Raw genomic sequence first — 20610 nt, forward strand, 5'->3', positions numbered from 1 at the left:
AATAATGCTATAAATGTAAATACATAATATAATATGTATTAATTTTATATAATATATAATCATATGATAGGTCAGCATGAATATGTAATAGAAGCATCAACATTAACATAAGTGCCACCTTAAATGGTTAATTTTCTGTTATGTGAATGTCTCTTCAATTTTAAAAATAAATTTTAAAAAAATCCATGATGAACAAAATGTCAACATTTTAAATAAAAACAAGATCTGACTCCTATTTCACCACAATTCACCTTTCCCTACTCCCAGCCCAGTCGTATCTTTTTTTTTTTTTTTTTTTGGTCATATCTTGTCTTTATTTACAGTTTTGAGATTTTGCTCATCATGGATTTCTTTTGGCTTGCTTTTGATTTATTTTAAATATTGCATTAAAATAGTATGGATCTCGCTACCTGAGTTTGGGGCGCCCCCTTAAAGGTTGCACCCAAAGTTAAGGTCTTACTCTCCTCATCCCTGTCCAGCCCTGGTGACCACATCCCACAGGGCAGGGGCGGAGTGATTACAGCCTCAAGAGACCATGGCTTAAATCCTGCCTCTGCCCCTTAGTCCCTCTGTGACCTCAGGAACTGATTTGTTACTCTGACCCCAATTTCCTCTTCTGAAAAGAGGAGATAAAATTCCTCAATACCGAGGGACATTTTTGACAAATGACAATAATACATTTGGAGCCCCACATACTTTGTAGGACGTGAATGTTTATCATGCCCATTGGTTACTAATACTCTCCACAGGCAGTCAGGTCAGGCTTTGCAGGCAGGCAGACTTGGGTTCAAATCCCACCTCCTCATGTTCTCACTGTGTGACACTGAACAAATCACTTGCCCTCTCTGAGCCTCGGTTTCCTCCTTTGCAGAAAAGGAGTAAGAACAGCAGGTACTTCAAAGCATAATTGAGAGAACTGAACGTATCCTTAAAGCGCTGGCACATGGTTATAAAAACACCACCACGTTAGGTCAAGCCCAAGACGCCAACAATTGTAAACTGCACCGTGCTTTCACAAGCTATTATGAAATAAAAATTGCTACCCATAAAATTAGGCAGAAGACTGAGACTCCACTAATTATAAGAGCCATTCCAATGCCAGAGATGTTGAAACGTGAGGAGGGGGATGATAGGCACTTTAGAATGGATCGAAATGAGGTCATAACAGCTAACGCTAATAACAACAGATAATAAAGTGCTTTTTGTGTGCCAGGAACGGAACTAAGCATTTTATAGGTCATGGCTATGGAAGCCTAACAGCCCTATGAAATAGAAACTATTGTAAATCTGTTTTCAAGGAGTTCTCATCATGGTGAGTGGAAATGAGTCTGACTAGGAACTATGAGGTTGTGGGTTCGATCCCTGGCCTCACTCAGTGGGTTAAGGATCTGGTGTTGCCGTGAGCTGTGGTGTAGGTCATAGACACGGCTCGGATCCCGAGTTGCTGTGTCTGTGGTGTAGGCCGGTGGCTGTGGCTCCGATTCGACCCCTAGCCTGGGAACCTCCATGTGCCGTGGATTCGGCCCTAGAAAGCAAAAAAAAAAAAAAAAAATCTCTTTTCCAGAGAGGAAAGCTGAAGCATAGAGAAGTTGAGTTATTGGCCCAAGGTCACACAACAGGGAAATGTTGGAGTCCGGATTTGGCCCCAGGTCAGTGGGCTCTGAAGCAACATTGTAAACCCCCACCCCTCATTGCTCTATAAGCAGTAGGTGCTCAAAAAAGCAGGGGGAGGGAACTGCCATTAGCATCATCATCATCATTTGCCTTCCAAGTGAAACCACAATCTCCCAAAGTCAAGGACCCTCCTTTGTCTGCTCTGTCCTTAGCAGCCCCCAGCAGAGGGCTGAGCCCAGCAGTCAAGGCTCAAGGTTTGAAGAATGAATAACTTATTGGCTTGTAGCCCCCACTTCCACCCCCAAGGCCCATCCCAGGCATCTGCCCCAGAGCACCCCAAGCTGAAAATAAGAAATGTGGTTCTACTCACCAAAGATGAACAGACAGGTCCTGGGGGGGACCCTGGGGACATAGATAGAGATCGACACTTAGGGCAAAGGGTCCAGCATGGCAACAGAGGTCAGGGCCCTACATTCATTCATTCATTCATTCATTCCGCTATCACTGATTAGGCGCCTACTATACTCTTCATTGGACATACATACGGCCCCAGAATCCAGGAGGAGAGAGCGGTTCACCCTCAAATGAACCAGCTTTAAAGAGACAGCTAAATGTGCAGAAAGAAATTGAAGATATGCCCAGAGCTTGGCTTCTGAATGCCATGGCCCACCGAAAGGACCCGGGCTCCTTGGGTAAATGGTTGATTCCAAGATTGGGGCAGAAAAACTGCAAGGGAAGTCTGATATCGCGCTAGAAAGTAAGGAAGGGCTCAAAAGATGGGGACATGTCAAAAGGAAAGGCTAATCTGAAAGGCCCACTGGCCAAGGCTAAGACAATTTTTTTACAGACTTTATTTTTTTTAATTTTTATTTTTTGGCCATGCCCACAGCATGAGGAAGTTCTGGGGCCAGGGATCAAACCCGCACCACAGTGGTGACCCAAGTCACAGCAGGAATAATGCCAAGCCCTTAACCCACTGAGCCACCAGGGAACGTCCAAGGCTGGGACAAATTTTATTTTATTCTTTTTTTTTTTTTCTGTCTTTTTAGGGCTGCACCTAAGGCATATGGAAGTTTCCAAGCTAGCGGTCAATTCAGAGCTGCAGCTGCTGGCCTACACCACAGCCAGGGCAACGTGGGATCTGAGCCGTGTCTGACACCTACACCACAGCTCACAGCAACGCCAGATCCTTAACCCACTAAGCAAGGCCAGGGATCAAACCTGAGTCCTCATGGATACTAGTCAGGTTTGCTACCTCTGAACCACGATGGGAACTCCCTGGGACACTTTTTAAATAAAAATCCAGGAACATGAAGTTCCCAGGTGGTGCAGTGGATTAGGAATCCAGCTTTGTCACTGCTGCGGCAGAGGTTTGTTCCCTGGCCCCGGAACTTCTGAATGCCGTGGGCGAGGCAAAATCCAGACCATTTCCTGAGATAGATAACATACAGATACAGAGATAGATACATAGATGATTATTAGATATATAGATGATTGACAGATACATAGGTACATACATAATACACAAATACATGGCAACCACAGTTTTTCCTTACAATAGAATATCAACTAATAACTTTTCAGGGAATGATGGAAACTCCCAATGTAATTCCATAGTGGAGAGATCTGGACAACCCCAAACCAAAAAAAAAAAAAAAAAGTCTAAGATATTTCAGGGACAATTAGTAAAAGTATAAATACATAGTCTAAATATATAAGAGTATAACCTCTATGTTGAAGTTCATGTATTTAAAACTCATGCTCTGGTTATATAAGAGAAGGTTCTCCTTTTGGGAAGTATTCAGAGAGGAGGGGGAAATATGTCTGTAAGCTTAGACGTCTCAGGAAAAATAAATACTAGACATTTCAAAATTAAAATATGTCGAGGAGTTCCCGTCGTGGCGCAGTGGTTAACGAATCCGACTAGGAACCATGAGGTTGCGGGTTCGGTCCCTGCCCTTGCTCAGTGGGTTAACGATCCGGCGTTGCCGTGAGCTGTGGTGTAGGTTGCAGACGAGGCTCGGATCCCGAGTTGCTGTGGCTCTGGCGTAGGCCGGTGGCTACAGCTCCGATTCAACCCCTAGCCTGGGAACCTCCATATGCCGCGGGCGCGGCCCAAGAAATAGCAACAACAACAACAACGAAAAGACAAAAGACAAAAAAAAAAAAAAATGTCGAGAAAAAAAGCAAATGATAGAACACAGGGGACAAAATGTTAACACTTGGTGTATCTGAGTAAAGCATAATTGGGAGTTCTTTGCATTATTCTCACGACTTTTCTGGAAGTCTGGAATTATAGCAAATGAAAGCGACAAAAACGGGAGATGAGCTTCCCAGCAGATGCCAGTGATGGGGTCATGAGGGAGGATGAGAGAGGGCTGAGGTTTGGGGAGGGTGGGAAAAACTTGGAGTCAGCATAAAGACTGAGGGAGGGAGCGCCCCTGGGGCACAACGGGTTGAGGGTTTGGTGGTGCTGCTGTGGCTCTGATTACTACTGTGGTGCAAGAGCCAGCCCTGACCTGGAATATCCACTTGCCGTGGACGTGGCCAAAAACGGATGGGGGCGGGGCAGAGGGATGGGCAGATTGGCTCACAGGATCTGAGCCAGGAGGCAGGGGTGGAGGTGGGGGAAGAGGAGGATGACCCTGTACAGGACTCCATTCGGTGCTTGTGAAGGAAGCCAGGGGCTGGCCAGGCTTCTTGACCCCTGCTGCTCTCTTCATGCGGAGGAAGATGGTCGCACGAGAACCAAGGAGACAAGGATGGGCCATCCTTCTCCAGGTGGCTTCCCCTCCAGGCTCAGTCATCAAGGTAGGTAATAACCTGCCAGGATGAGCAACCTCCTCCCATTTTTAAGAGGGTCTCCCCAGAGCTGCCTGCCCTCATAGGACTCTCTGTGGACCCCCTTGCCCTCGCTCCAATCAGACTTGAGGCACTCACGTGCACGTAGGGCTTGACCCTGTTACAGGGAAACCAGCCAACTTCGTTGGTAGACGTATTCCTGCCCTAAAAAGATGGGAGGGAAAGATGTTAAGAGGTTACAGGCATCCACGATGCATGTGTGTGTCCGTCTGTCACCCAGTGGTCACTCTGCTTGTCCATTTGTCTCTCTGCAGCCTGAATGACAAGAGGTACCCACACTAGTATCAACTTCCTGGAAAGACCACCAGCTCAAAAGGCCCAGGCCAGCCCCAGAAATCCCCATGGCCATCCCCCTCCCCAGAGGGGCTTCCATTGCCAAAGTCCAGGGCGCCCAGGAGCCCATGCCCAAGGGCACCCACACCCTGGCCCCACGCTCGGGCCCTTCCCCATCACTCCCATGGCCCCAGCCTGTACCTCCCACCAGTTCTGTTCAGCCTCGGCCTTGGTGAGCTCCACGATGTCCCCAGGGCTGAGGCGTAGAAAGGGTCCGATGGCTCCGGGCGGTGGGGGCAGCCCGTAGTACTCCTGACACACCTCCATCTTGGGCAGGCCTGGAGGGAAGGGACGACGTGATATGGCGTGGCTGGCAGTGGAGGACTTTCAAACCTGAGCCTCACCCACCAAGATAGTGAAAATTTTAAAATCAGACAATACTGAGTGATGGTGGTGAGAATGTAGAGCACTGGAAGTTGCCCAGATTCTTGGATTCTTTTTTTGGTTTGTTTTCAACTTAAAAATGTTTTTGGAGTTCCCGTCGTGGCTCAGTGGTTAATGAACCCAACTAGCATCCATGAGGATACCGGTTCGATCCCTGGCCTGGCTCAGTGGGTTAAGGATCTGGCGTTGCCGTGAGCTGTGGTGTAGGTCACAGGTGTGGCTCAGATCTGGCATTGCTGTGGCTGTGGTGTAGGCCGGCAGCTATAGCTCCAAATCGACCCCTAGCCCAAGAACCTCCATGTGTTGCGGGTGTGGCCCAAAAAGACATTTAAAAAAAAAAAGTTTTTAACATGAAAATAATTTAAAGAGGGAGGGTAGCCACCACTCAACAGCCCATTCCTACACAGCTGGAAAGAATCCACTTTGGAAAACTGTTTGGTGATCTCCACAGAAGTATCCACTCCTGTATATATCAGCAAGGGAAATGAAAACATAGGTCCACAGAGAGACCAAGACAAGAATGTTCTCAGCAGCTCTACTCACAAGAGCCCCCAAACTGGCAACAAACCCAATGTGCTCAGTAAAATGGACAAACACAGCACAAAGCAATCATACTGTGGAATACAATACAGCAACGAAAAAGAACGTGTCATGGTGTCAAGTAACCATGCTAACATGCAATGAGACTACATGCTGTACAATTGGCTTATAGGAAGTTCAAGAACAGGCAAAACTAATTGATAGATCAGATAGTGGTTCCCTCTGGGAGGCAGGATGGACTAGCAGTAAGAACATCCAATAAGACTTTCTGTGATAATAGAAATGTTCTATGCATTGATCTGAGTGGCAGTCACATGGGTAGAAATTCAGTGAGCCTACACTTAAGATTTATTCTTTGTGGAGTTCTCATCCTGGCGCAATGGAAACGAATCTGACTAGGAACCATGAGGTTGCGGGGTTCAATCCCTGGCCTTGCTCTGTGGGTTAAGGATCTAGTGTTGCCGTGGGCTGTGGTGTAGGTCACAGATGCAGCTCGGATCTGGCACTGCTGTGGCTCTGGCATAGGCCAGCAGCTGTAGCTCCGATTAGACCCCTAGCCTGGGAACTTCCATATGCCGCGGGTGCGGCCCTGAAAAGACAAAAAGACCAAAAAAAAAAACTGATTTATGGTATACATTTTCTATCTCAATAGAATGTGTGTGTGTGTGTGTGTGTGTGTGTGTGTGTGTATACACATGGCCAGTATATATATATATATATACATACACACTCATATATATTTATATACATACATATATATAAAATGGATATGTGCAAATATATATACACACACACATACATACATATGAGTTTACACATATACTGGATATGTGTAAGTGGATATACAGTGGAGATATATATATATATATATATATATATATATATATATATATACACTCATCTATGTTTCCTCCTATTGGGAACATTCAGGTTGTTTCTGGGTTTTGACAAAGTTGATACATGCATTCTGTATGATGCTGATTTTGTACATATGTATTATTGTGATATATAGATATAGTACATATCATATACATACACCCACTATTGAAGACATTTGAGTCATTTCTAATTTTTTTTTTTTTGGCTGCACCCATGGTGTATGGAAGTTCCTGGGCCAGGGATTTAATTTGAGCCACAGCTGTAAAATTGAATCCTTTAACTCACTGTGCCAGGCCAGGGATCAAACCCTTGCCTCTGCAGAGGCATGAGCTGCAGCAGCCAGATTCTTAACCCACTGCACCACAGCAGGAACTCCTGTTTCTAATTTTTGACTATTGCAAATAAAGTTGATGTATCTACCTATAGATAGAGAACTATAGTTATCTATAGATACCTATTCCTATGCCAGGACATATATATATATATAGAGAGAGAGAGAGAGAGAGAGGAAACTGAATTTTTACACTGATTCTGTATGACTGAGCAAAGAGTTTCTTTTTCTTGGCTACACCAAGTTCTTTAACAATGCTTTGACCTCCTGCTTCCTAGCCTTCACACATGCCATTCCCTCTGCCTGGAACACTGGCTCCTCCTCTGAGAAGCCTTTCCTGAAGGCTCAGGTTCATCAGGTCCCCCTATTTGATGCTCCGGAAAACCCTCCATTTTGCCCACCTCAACTGTAATGACAGCCTAAGTTTGTCTCCTGCCACCAGCCAGGGAGCTTCACAAGGACAAGAAGCATGCTGTTTTTAGTCACAATTTGCCCAGATAATACACACAGTAAATGCTAAATAAAAATCACCCATCACAACTGGGATCCCACAAACACTATTAAAATACACATGAATCCACCCTTTCCCCTCTGCCCTGGGGCTAAAAAGACTTCTGGATTGGTCCAACTGCATCTCCCATTCTCCACTGTCTAGGTGGACCACCCTTTGCTGAAACCACCCCATCATGATAGGATAAACTGGGAATTGGGGATTAACAGGTACACACTACATAACATAGATAAATGACAGGACCTACTGTATAGCACAAAGAACTATACTAAATATCTTGTAATAACCTATAATGGAAAATAACCTGAAAGAAAAAAAATATGTATATATAACTGAATCACTCTGCTGTACACATGAATCATTGTAAATCAACAATACTTCAAACTGCATATGTGTGTGAGTTTGAGTGTGTGGGGGGGGGGGTGGAGGGAGAGAGAGGATGGGAAGAGAAAGAGCATCTGAACAAGGATTGCTATGTTCCACGCACGCCCTTCACAGCGTGTGGGCAAAGCAAGCAAAGAATTTCAGTTCCTCATTTATAAATTCCTTTCGGGTTTCTAAGACTGGCGCAAATGCTGTATAAGCAGGACATTAAGGGGTCATTAAAATCATTGTTGAGATCTGTCCCTGAGCGGGAGTGCTTTCTGCCCCACACAGCGCCCCCTGCTGACTCACCCAGCTCATTCCTCTTTTTGTCCTGAGCCCGGCGATGTGTCTTATCCTGGAGGGAGAGACCAAGAAGAAAGCAAGCGTGGCTACCTGCGCCCTGCCTGGGAGCTCATCAGCCCTTATCTGAGCACCTAGCAAAGGGCCATGCCCACTGCCAGGGTCTCCTGGGTCCAGCCTTCCTTACCCTGAACCCCCATGATTTTCCAGGCATAGAAAGGAGCATGGGGATCTTACCTTCTTCATAGTTCCTGCAAAATCTGCAAGAGGGTAAAGGAAGTAACTAGTGAGAATGGAGCATCCCTCTCGAAGAAGCAAGCCCACCTCCCACACTCAGTCCCCTGGTACCTTGCCCATGTCGACCACACGGAGGCACCCTCCCCAGACACTCCTTGTGTGCCGGTGCCCGGCACCGTTGACAGCGGTAGCCCTGATAGAAGGTGCCTCTTGGGTGCAGGAAGGAGAGAAAGGAGAGAATCAGTGATGTTGAATGGACACAGCCTCGTTTTGCCAACAATATGATGGGCCCCTTTGGGTTCTCTTGGGAGCAGGAGAGAGATGGAGAAGCTGAAGGTCAAAGGAGAGCCTCCCATCTCCCAACTCAGAGGCATGACAGCCAGGGGAGCAGCTCCACCAAAGCAGTAGAGCTGACCGACCCCAGAGCCCAGGTTCATCCTCCCAGACTCCCACCTCAGCAGCATCTGGCAGGCCTTGCAGGACGTGGTGTCCTCAAAGGAAAACATCTGGAAGTCGTGGCCGTTAGCAGTGGCATTCTCGGGGTAGATGTTGGAGCTGAGGAGGGAAGATAAATCCATGCAATGAGGAACAGCATTCAGCCATAAAAGGGAATGAAATACCCACACATGGTGGAGCAAGACTGCATTCCTTTTTTACGGCTGAATACTATTCCACTGCAGGACTATGCCCTGTTGTGTTTCTCCATTCATCCACTGATGGGCATTTGGGTTGGTGCCACCTTTTTTGGCTATTGTGAATAGTGCTGCTGTGAATGTGGGTGGAGACAGAAATTGGATTGGTGGTTGCCAGGGGCTAGAAGGGGGTGGTGAATGAGAGTGACCCCTTCATGGGTGTAGGGTCTCCCTTAGGGGGATGAAAATGCTATGGAACTGGGTAGAGGTGGTGGTTGCCCAACATTGTGACTGTACTAAAAACCACTGAACTGTACCCTTTAAAATGGCTAAAGTGTTACGTGAATTTCATCTCAAGACAAAGAAGGAAGATGAAGACAAGGAGGAAAGATTTCAAAGATGGTGGCCGAAAGTGATACAGAACCTTGGCATTCTGGTGGTGGGGTCAGCCTTGAGAGACTGCCCCTCCCATTTCCCAGATGAGGAAACTGAGGTTCCGAGTGGTCCCATGGCAGAAGTGAGACTAGAGCACAGAATTGCCTCGCAGATCCTCTATCACCCACGTGACAGAGTCCTCTGAGGATAGAAAGATGGGGGTCTCACATGGCCATCTCGAACTGTTCCATCCACTTCTTCTTTAATTCCCGTGTCTTGAAGAACAGCTCATAGCCCTGGGCACCTTGGTCCTCGATCAGGAGGAACATGTGAGTCCACTGCAGGGAAGCAGGGTTCAGAATGAAGGCACCTGCCCTGCAGAGGGTGGGACCACATGGGCACTGACCCTACCTCTGTGGGGAGAAAATATTCAAGCCAACAATAGCCTGTCTGCTCCCAGGAGGCCATGCATTGGTTCCGGGTGTAAAGGGCTGCCCAGGAGAAGCATACACTTCCACAAATTTATCATCTGTCTCTCTGTCTCTGTCTCTGTCTCTCTCTCTCTCTCTCTCTCTCTCTCTCTCACACACACACACACACACACACACACACACACACACACACACACGGAGAGGCAATCCAAATCCAAAGGCCAAGTGGAGAGCTCAAGCTGCCCTGAGCATCCCCAGCGTTGGCGTCTCATCCCCCGCCCCCGTTTTGGCCTCACCTTTTTGTTGTCCCGCTCTCCGGAGGAGTCGTCTCGAACCTGGAAGCTGTGCAGGTTCACAAAGTCCTTGAGGTCGTAGGAATCCCCTCGGCGCTTACAGATGAGCAGAGCTTTGTCGAGCAGGAAGGCGTACCTGTAAGCAGCTGGGTCAGGTGCCTCTGCCTGGCTCCTCCCCAAGTCCCCCATCAGCTCTCCGCCTGATCCCCTCCACCTTCCTGGCCCTGCTCTGCTGTCCATCTAGGACTCCTGCCCTTCTCCTCCTCTGTGGCCAAGTTGGCCCCCTGCACCCATCCAACCCAACATCTTCCATAAGATGCCTGCAGGTCCTGCCACCTGCCTTTCTTGGCTCCACCCACACACATCCAAGCAGGCTCTGCCCTGCTTCTTTCTCTAGCTAAGCCCCACCCACCCGTCTATCTGGAGAGCTGACCCAGCCCCTGCCCAGGCTCCGCCCCCAAATCCTTTTGGCCCCACCCACCTGTCCATCTTGGAGCGCCGCTCCACCGACGTGATCTTGAGCTCGCCATCGATCTTCGGCCGGCCATAGTGGGCCAGAGACTGGTCCTACACACAGTAGGCAGGGTGTCTGGCAAAGGGCCACCAAGAAGGAGACCAAACCCTCCCTCCACGTGGCCACACCCCTGGCCCTCCGCCCTCCGCCCCTCACCAGGTTCTCAATGGACAGCTGGAAGTTGGTGATCTGCCGCAGGGTTTCGTTGTCCCGCTTGACCTCGTTCACACACTGCGCCAGGTCCTAGGGATGGGGCAGAAGTGAGCTTAGGACCTCCCCTCCCCCGAACTTGGCCCAGTCCCTTACCAGGTACCTGGCAACAGGGGATCAGCCCTCACCAGGGGCTGGGAGGGAAATGTCACTGTCCCAAAGGAGATGCTGTGAGTAACTCACTGGTCCCACAGTTGTGTCGCTGTGAGGTGGGGAGAGGGGTTGCCTGTGGACATGACCATGCCTGGGTGGCACCTCACTAACTTGAATGTGCATGTGTCTCTGTGTTATGGTCGCCGTGTGTGACCACTCACCCTCATGGCATCCAGGGCCAGCCGCAAGTTCTCCTTCTCCATCGTATCCTGCGTGTGTTTCACCAGCTCCTGAGGGACCCACAGATGCACATGTCACCTGTGCCCACTCTCTCCTTCTGGGGGGTGGGGTGTGCTTCCAAACAAGCCTGGCCCACCCGCTCCTTCCTTCCTCCTTCTTCTGTCCTTAGAGGCTGGGACATGGGCCCAATGACCCCAATGACGCCTCCCAGAGAATCCCAGAGGCCCACCTCCAGAAGCCCTTCAAGGAGACAGATGCCATAATTCCATGCTTGACCCCTCCCCTCTTGTGCACCTGGAGAAGGAGGTGGTATTTGAGCACCCGCTGCATGGGCACCATCAGCAAGTCCCGTAAGGTAAACCTCCCATTGTTCGCGCGCTGAGAACATTCCTGGGGGATAGGAGATGGGGTGAGCGAGAAGAGGTAGAGGCAGGTTTGGCTTTTTCTAGAACTTGGAGCATCCTATCTCCCCCAAGGAAATAAGGAAGAATGCCACAGGATGAGGGGTGGTTTAAGACGCAGCTGGAAGGCTGCCTGGGGTGGAGGTTCTGGAGTCCTCAGCTAAGTGGGGTTAGGGAGGGTCCCCACCCTGAGGAGCAAAGAGGCTGGCTGGATGGCACACACAAGCCGCCCCTCATCATTCCTGCCCTGTCTGTGCTTCCACTAGACACATGGGTCAAGACTGGGGTTCCGCCCAGGATCAGGGCACAGCCAGAGTTTGATCAAGACTCAGAACCTCAGTTCGGCACTCGGGCTCAGCGCAGAGTCAGGGTTCGGCTGGGGTCAGCGCTCAGCGCTCTGGTCCAGCTCCTCCTACTCCTTTTCTCCCACTTGCTGGTCACTACCTCCAGCCCCAGACCTTGAGGGGGCAGACCCCTGGCAGGGCTGCAATCGAAAGGGACGCCATCTCCAGCACAGTCTCCTCCCTCCTGTCCCCAGAGCCTGGGAAGGAGTGGGAGAGCCCCCCAACCCTAAGATGTAGCCCAGCCCCCACCTCCAGCTTCATCTGCACATCCTCCCGGGCTGTGGCTACTCGATCCAGGTGCTTGCTGGCTGACTCCACCTGGCTGCAGTAGCGGCCGTAGACGAGGAATCTGTGGGAAGAGGACAGATGGCCGGGAAATGGTGGCTGACACCAAAGCCAAGCAGATCTGAGTGTCAGTCCTAGCCCCACCTCCTCCCAACCAGATGACACTGAGCTTCAGTCTCCTCATTTGTAAAATGGGCATAACAATGATCCCGCCACCCTCGCATGGGGTTGATGGCAGCATTTAATGAGAGAATACACAAGAAGCTCTTGGCGCAACCCCTGGTGTATCATGTCTGCTCAATGTTCATTTATTAAGCATTTATTGAGCGCCCACTGTGTGCCAGGCCCCATGTTAAACACTTTAAGCATTCAATCCTCACTACATCCATAGGAGCTAGGGTGCCTGTATCATGCTGATCTTATAGATGTGGAAGCAGAAGCACAGAGAGGTTAAGTAACTTCCCAAGGCCACACAGCTCCCAAGAGAAAGAGCTGGGAATTTAACCAGAGATGGGCAGCCCCTTGCCCATGAGCAAAGAAGAAAAAGTTTCCGCTCTGCCCAGTGGTCTCTGAAGGGAGGGCTTCCCAAACACCCAGCTTAGGCAAGGCAGGGTGACCACCAGAGGTCTGGGCTGGCCAGCTGGGTCTCACCTCTCCTTGTATTTGATGAAGACCTGGTAGAGGGTGGGTGCGGAGGGGCTGGCCAGGGCTTCCTTCATCTCCTTTAGGAAGTGGGTGTGCACGAGAAGCAGGTCCTACTCGGAGGGAGGGGTGAGGGTTGGGGCAGGAGCCTTGGGTACAGGATGTTGGGAAGGAGAAGGGTCCCCCCACCCAGGGTCATTCATCTCCCAACCCCCATACACCAGGGACAGGTGAGGCCAGCTGATCATCCCCACTGGATGGAAGCCCAGGAGATCGGGGACAGGCCCGCTCACCTCAATGTTGATGAAGATGATCTCAATGTCTTGAGGTTTAAGGAATCGTTGCAAGGGCTTCATAAAGTGCTGTGGGGGAAGGGGAGTGGGGGAGAGACGGATGATGCAGGAAAGTGAGGCTCCTCTCTCCAGCCCAGCCCCAGAGAGGTAGGGAGGAGGAGACAGAGATGGAAAGAGACAAGCAGAAACACAGAGACTGGGAGCGGAGAGAGGGATGCATAGAGAGAAAGAGAAAGATGGAGGCAAGGAAATAGATAAGGAGAGAAGAGATAGATACACAAAAACCTATACAGGGGAGTTCTCGCTGTGATGAAGTGGGGTAAGAATCTGACTGTAGGAGTTCCCATCGTGGTGGCTCAGCAGTTAACCAACCCAACTAGCATCCATGAGGACACGGGTTCAATCCCTGGCCTTGCTCAGTGGGTTAAGGATCTGGCATTGCTGTGAGCTGTGTCGTGGGTTGCAGACTCAGCTCAGATCCCTCATTGCTGTGGCTGTGGCATAGGCTGGCAGCTATGGCTCCTATTGGACCCCTAGCCTGGGAACCTCCATGTGCCAGGGGTGTGGCCCTAAAAAGACAAAAAAAAAAAGGATCCAACTGCAGTGACGTGGGTCGCTACAGAGGCTGGAGTTCCATCCCCATCCCCGAAAAATGGATAAAAAGATCTAGCATTGCTGCAGCTGTGGCTCGGATTCTATCCCTGGTCTGGGAACGTCTATATGCCTTGGAGTGCAGACATTAAAAAAAAAAAAAAGCTATTCAGGGCTATTTGGGGCAGAATTATTTACCATAGCCCCAAAGTGGAAACAACCCGAATGTCCATTAATGGATGAATGAATAATAAATAAACAGTGAAACACTGACACTCGACACAACATGAATGAACCTTGAAAATATGAGGCTCTGGGAGAGAAACCCAGACACAATAGACCACCTAGTGTGTGAGTCCATTCATATGAAATGTCCAGAATAAGTTAATCCATAGAGACAGAAAGTAGATTAGTGGTTGACAGGGGCTGGGGGAGGATGGAGGCTTAGGGGGTGATGGCTAAGGGGTATGGGGTTTCTTTGGGGGATGATGAAAACGTCCTAAATTTAAGCAGTGGTGATGGCTGCACACCCTTGTAAATGACCCCTCACTCCAAAAGGCTGTAGATGCTGAATGAATCAAGTGTATGGTATATTGATGAAATCGCAATAAAACCGTTTAAAAGAGAGATGACCAAAGCAAAAAAAAAGAGGAACTGGAAAGTCAGAGACACTAAGAGACAGACGGACAGAGATGAGGATACAGGAAAAGATAAAAAACAGGGATAAAGAGACACCAAGGGAGAGAAAGATAACCAGAAGTAATAGGGGAAGACAGAGGGAAAGAGAGACAGACAAAGACGGAGAAAACCAGAGACGAAGAGAGACAAAGAAACACAACGCAGCAGGGATGGGCAAGAGCCCCAGACCCGCTTGGCACAGATGCCGCCTCCCCACTCTGCGCATGCGTCTGGCAGAGGCCGGGTGAGAGCATTGCACCTGCTGGATGGATCCCAGCGTGTCCGTGTACTTCTCCTCCGTCTGCTGAATCTCCCGCAGACAGCAGCACCGCTTGTCATACTCTGTCATCTTGGGCTGAGAATGGGGAGGAAAGGCAGATGTTGGGGGTCCAGGGCCGCGCCCCGCCCAGGCACCGGTCCCGGCCCAGTCCTGCGCCCCCTACACACCGGCATGGGCACCGGCTCCGAGCGCATGAGGTCCTCGTAGATCTCATCACCCTCGGCCTCCTCGTTCTCCACGCAGTCGTACAGGTCCTCATCCTCCTCCACGGTGTCGCTGCAGGATGCAGAGTCAGGCAGGGCCAGGGAACCCCCAGACCAGGGTGCCCTCATGTCCCCCAGGGCAAGGCCACCTCCCCTCAGGAGGACAGGGCCATGTCCCCTCAGCCCCCACCTCCAGGGCGGGTGGTGGCCCCAGACACTCACTCAATCTGGTCCGACAGGCCACTGTAGATGTCTTCATCACCCACACTGTCCTCCTCTGTGGGGAAGGGCCTGGAGGAGCCAGGGTGGTGTGAGCCAGAGGCCCGCGGGCCAGGTGGGAAGGGGGCTTCAAAGAGGAGGGGGATTGGGACTCAATGGGTCCAAAGCTGCCTCAATGGCTACTCACATGATCCCCTTGTTCTGAGCAATCGGGGTCCAGGACAGAGCCGACAGGGTGCAGATGACCTGTGACAAAGACCGCAGCTGCTCTGTATACCCCACAGCCACCCACATGCCAGAACACAGCCTCGAAGCACCTGACTTTGAGGCAAGACCCCATGCCCCTGGAAGCCTAATTCAAGATTTTCCCGTCCTCTCATCCCCCCATGTCAGCATGTTAAAGTTTCCTTAACTGAGCACCCACCACTTGATCCCCTTGTTCTGTTTAATCCTCATAACCATTCCCAGAGGACTGGGATGGTATTATTTCTATGAGGAACCTAGTGCTCAGAGAAGGAGAACCACATATCAAAGGTCACACAGCAAGTGGTGAGCAAGGACTCAAACTCAGTTCCACGTGTCCTAAGCCAGTCTCTTTGCACCTGGTGTACAGCTTGGTCTGGCCCATCAGTCCTTTCCCAACAGCCCTTGGCTTGCCCAGTATAGACGTTCATTGAAATGAACTGAAATCCAATCTCTGGGCTCTAGGTGTCCAGCTCACAGGCAGTTTAGACCCAGCTCACCTTCCCAAAATCCTGCACATCGAAGAGGTCAAAGGCTTCAAAGAGTTCACTCCGCTTGAGGCCAAACTTCTCATAGCAGGTAGACAAGAAAGTACGGATATTCTTAAGGCACAGGAACTGTGGGGAGAGACATGAGAGTGGAAGAAACATAATGGGACAGGGAAGAAGCTGACCCCTGGCCATCTGACCTGGGGCTGGCACAGAAGAGGAAAGAAAGATCAAGCTGTACCTGAAGCCAGATCTACCCCCGAATTTTTTTTTTTTTTTTTGTCTTTTTGCTATTTCTTTGGGCCGCTTCTGCGGCATATAGAGGTTCCCAGGCTAGGGGTCGAATCAGAGTTGTAGCCACTGGCCTACACCAGAGCCACAGCAACTCGGGATCCGAGCCACGTCTGCAACCTACACCACAGCTCACGGCAACGCTGGATCCTTAACCCACTGAGCAAGGGCAGGGACCGAACCCGCAACCTCATGGTTCCTAGTCGGATTCGTTAACCACTGTGCCACGACGGGAACTCCCCAGAATTTTTTTGATTGCGGTAAAATTTGTAAGATATAAAGTTAACCATTAACAGATAAGAAAATGTGATATATACATACAATGGAAAGTTACCGAGCCATTAAAAAGGAATGAAATTTTGATTTATGCTACAACAGAGATAAACCCTGGAAACATTGTGCTAAATGAAATAAGCCAGACACAGAAGGATGAATATTTTACAATTCCATTTACATGAGGGCCCTAGAATAGGCAAATCCGCAGGTATAGAAAGTGGAATGGTGGGTACCAAGGGCTGAGGGAAGGGAATAGGGTGTTAGTGTTTAATGGAGACAGAGTTTCTGGTGAGGATTATGAAAACATTTTGGATAGAGTGGTAATAACACAACATCGTGTATGTATTTAATGCCACTGAATTGCACCCTTACAAATGATTTAAATTGCAAATAATATCATTTGATTTATATATATATAATTCATCTACTTTCACATAAAATTGTATTTATAATTATAAAATATATTTATATCATTTCATTTATATGTAATGATAAAGATTATGTACTGTTTGTCACAATAAAAAAATTTAACCATTAATCTTTATTTTTCTTTTTATGGCCGCACCTGTGCATATGGAAGTTCCTGGGCTAGGGTTCAAATTGCAGCTGCAGCTGCAGTCTACCCTGCAGCCACAGCAACAACGGATCTGAGCCGCATCTTTGACCTATGCTGAAGCTTGTGACAACACCAGATCCTTACCCCACTGAGGGAGGCTAGGGATCGAACCCCCATCCTCACAAACACTATGTCGCATTTTTAACCCACTGAGCCACAAAGGAATTCCCCATTAGCTATTTTAAAGCATACGATTCAGTGACATTTAATATCTTCCCAGTATCGTGTGCCCATCACCTAGAGCCAAGATAATTTATCACCTGAAAGGAAATCCTGCACCCATTAACTAGTCCTTCTGCAAACCCCCACCCTCCTCCTTTCACCCTGGCAAACATTAGTCTGCTTCTGTCTCTATGGATTTACCTATGCCCACCAACTGATTTTGGATACACAAAGTGAGGTGTAGACAACAACAGAATATATTCAGCCATAAAAATGGGTGAAACACTTGACGCTTGTGATACTTGTGGCGTAGATCAGCGGCTACAGCATCCACTACAGAGTGGATGACCCTCAAAAATATGTTGCTCCTTGACAGAATCTAGACACAAGGGAGTTCCTGTCGTGGTTCCATGGTTAACGAACCCGACTAGCATCCATGAGGATGCAGGTTTGATCCCTGGCTTCGCTCAGTGGGTTAAGGATCTGGTGTTGCCGTGAGCTGTGTTGTGGGTCACAGACGTAGCTCAGATCGCGCATTGCTGTGGCTCTGGCGTAGGCTGGAGGCTACAAACTCCAATTCGACCCCTAGCCTGGAAACATTCATATGCTGCTGGTGCGGTGCTAAAAGACAAAGAAGAGAAAAAAAAGACAGACACAAAAAGGTTACATATTGTGTGGTTCCATTTTATGTGAAATATCCCTGAACTTTCCAATATCATGAGCCAAGACATTCCTTTTTCATTTAAACCAGTTTGGGTCTGGTCGCTGTCATTTGCAGCCAGAAGATATTAGGTGACGGAGTTCCCTAGTGACCTAGAGGTTAAAGACCCAGCATTGTCACTGCTGTGGCTTGGGTCACTGCTGTGGCGAGGGTCACTGCTGTGGCAAGGGTTTGATCCCTGGCCTGGCAACCTCCACATGCCTTGGGCACAGCTTAAAAAAAAAAACAAAACACACACACACAAAAGATATTGGGTGATGCCTCAGTCAAACATACATCTGGCTTTGAAGTGTTCGGTTCTAATATAAACAAGCGCTCATGTACTTGCATTTGCCCATCATCAGCTCAGCCAAATGTCCCAATGAATTCAGTTCTCTCTAAGATCCCCCAGATCCAAAAGAATTCTAACCAACCTCCTCACCACCAGCTTCCCCCAGCACATGGAGCTGCCCTTTCCCATGGCCCTCAGAAGTCTCAATAAAATTGATGTGGATCAAGACTCCCGAAGCACAGCTCTGATTCAACCCCTAGCCTGGGAACCTGCAAATGCTGCAGATGCAGCCCTAAAAAAAGGCAAAAAAAAAAAAAAAAAAAAAAAAGACTCTGACTATAGTGGTTCTGGTCGCTGTGGAAGTGCAGGTTCCCTCCCCAACTCGGCGCAGTGGGTGAAAGGATCCAGTGTGGGTCACAGCTGTGGCTCTGATTCAATCCCTGGCCAGGGAATTTCCATATGCCATGGGTGCCACCATTAAAAAAAAGAATGAATATTTAGGAGTTCCCTGGTGGCTCAATAGGTTAAGGATCCAGTGTTATCACTGCCATGGGGCAGGTTCAATCCCTGGTCCAAGAACTTCTGCCTGCTGTGGGCATGGCCACAAATCAAAAAACAAACATCAAAAAAAAAAAGAATAAATTCTGACTTTTATTAGGTGATTTTTAAAAATCCGTATAGGATGATCATGTATATTTTGTTCTTGATTCTATTTAATACGAGTTATATTAATAGAATCCCCAATATTGAATCTTTGACTCCTTCCGAATGACTCTAAATTTTTTTCTCTACATTTAAAATAAAGCAGATGGGAAAAAAAAAAAAAAAAAAACAAAGCACACGGAGTTCCCATTGCGGCTCAGCAGTAACCAAGAAGACGCCGGTTCAATCTCTGGCCTCACTAAGTGGGTTAACGATCTGACATTGCTGTGACCTGTGGTGTAGGCCACAGACTCAGCTTGGATCTGGGATTGCTGTTGGCTGTGGTGTAGGCTGACAGCTATAACTCCAATTCAACCCCTAGCCTGGGAACTTCCATACACTGAGGGTGCAGCGCTAGAAAGACAAAAATTTAAATATAAATAAATAAATAAAGGATAAACGAGTCACACATTATCTACATGCTCTAAAATGTCAGTGTAAGACCCTGGCTCTATTTTTACACAGTGTTTCAATTCCCATACATCTAAAATTTATAGAATTTATGAGGCTATTCTGCCTCAATACTTGTGCTTTTGCTGGCATGCCTATGGCCATGTTTAAGTCAAATCAGAAATTATTAAAATGATGAATAAAGTGAACTTACTTTTTTTTTTTAGTGCTGCACTAGCAGCATGTGGAAGTTCCCAGGCTAGGGGTCTAATCAGAGCTACATCTGCCAGCCTACACCATAGCCACAGCAACGTGGGATCTGAGCCACATCTGTGACCTACACCACAGCTCATGGCAACGCTGGATCCTTAACCCACTGAGTGAGGCCAAAGATCGAACCTGCAACCTCACGGTGCCTAGTCAGATTCGTTTCTTCTGAGCCACAACGGGAACTCTGGGAACTTATTTTTAAATTAAAAAAAAATATATATATATATATAATGTATGTGTATATATGTGTGTGTGTATATATACACACACACAAACACATACATACATATATATGAGAGATACTAAGGAATTCTTGCAAAAATTCATTCTTATCCTTTACAAGATGGAATTGATGGGAGTTCCCGTCATGGCACATTGGAAATGAATCCAATTAGTATCCATGAGGATGCGGGTTCGATCCCTGGCCTCGCTCAGTGGGTTGGGGATCTGGTATTGCCATGAACTGTGGTGTAGGTCGCAGACGAAGCTCAGATCCTGAGTTTCTGTGGGAGCAGTAATTCTGATTGGACTCCTAGCCTGGGAACTTCCATATGCCAAGGGTACAGCCCTAAATATATATATATATATATATATATATATATATATATATATATATATATGTATATAGAAGAAGAAGGAATTGATGAAGAAAGTGAGGCAGGGACAAACAGCTGGAAGGCAAACTCAGGCAGCTGCGTTTATGAACAACTTCAATGTACACTGTGTATCTCAAACTTTCATCTTCAGACTATCCTCTCAGTTATGGCCACATACACCACCTACCTAAGCCATTATGTGTGGTACATGGACTTTAAATTAACTTTAACATAAATAAAGAGAACTTTCCACCCTACTCTCAAAGGAAAACAAGATCAAGTGCTACAAACAGAAGCCAGTGTAAAATAAATATGACGTAACAGCATTATACAATTTTATCTGGATCTTGCTGCCTGCCCAAGGCCTTTTCTCTCTGTCAAAAAGAGATGAGCAACAATTAGAGATACATAAAAGACATAGTAACAATTCAGCATCCATTCCTGATGAAAGAATGAGAAAAAAGAACCCTTGGCAAAGTAGGAATGGAAAGGAACTTCTGTAA

General features: G+C 48.1%; 1 protein-coding gene across 2 annotated transcripts in view; it reads right to left on the reverse strand.

Annotated features, from left to right (window-relative positions):
- VAV1 (vav guanine nucleotide exchange factor 1) overlaps positions 1-20610 on the reverse strand; it is a 64217-nt gene that overhangs the window by 13470 nt on the left and 30137 nt on the right. Inside the window, 21 exon segments of one of the 2 annotated variants that reach the window (NM_001267833.1) lie at positions 1985-2016; positions 4555-4620; positions 4951-5087; positions 8130-8175; positions 8358-8380; positions 8469-8566; positions 8811-8912; positions 9593-9702; positions 10092-10224; positions 10570-10655; positions 10759-10845; positions 11127-11195; positions 11440-11535; positions 12140-12239; positions 12827-12930; positions 13111-13179; positions 14639-14734; positions 14827-14935; positions 15085-15153; positions 15269-15327; positions 15825-15941. In NM_001267833.1, the coding sequence (NP_001254762.1) occupies positions 1985-2016; positions 4555-4620; positions 4951-5087; positions 8130-8175; positions 8358-8380; positions 8469-8566; positions 8811-8912; positions 9593-9702; positions 10092-10224; positions 10570-10655; positions 10759-10845; positions 11127-11195; positions 11440-11535; positions 12140-12239; positions 12827-12930; positions 13111-13179; positions 14639-14734; positions 14827-14935; positions 15085-15153; positions 15269-15327; positions 15825-15941 (1808 nt within the window). 2 annotated transcript variants of the gene reach the window in all.

The sequence above is a fragment of the Sus scrofa genome, chromosome 2 (assembly GCF_000003025.6).
Source record: "Sus scrofa isolate TJ Tabasco breed Duroc chromosome 2, Sscrofa11.1, whole genome shotgun sequence".
In the NCBI taxonomy this organism is placed as follows: domain Eukaryota; kingdom Metazoa; phylum Chordata; class Mammalia; order Artiodactyla; family Suidae; genus Sus; species Sus scrofa.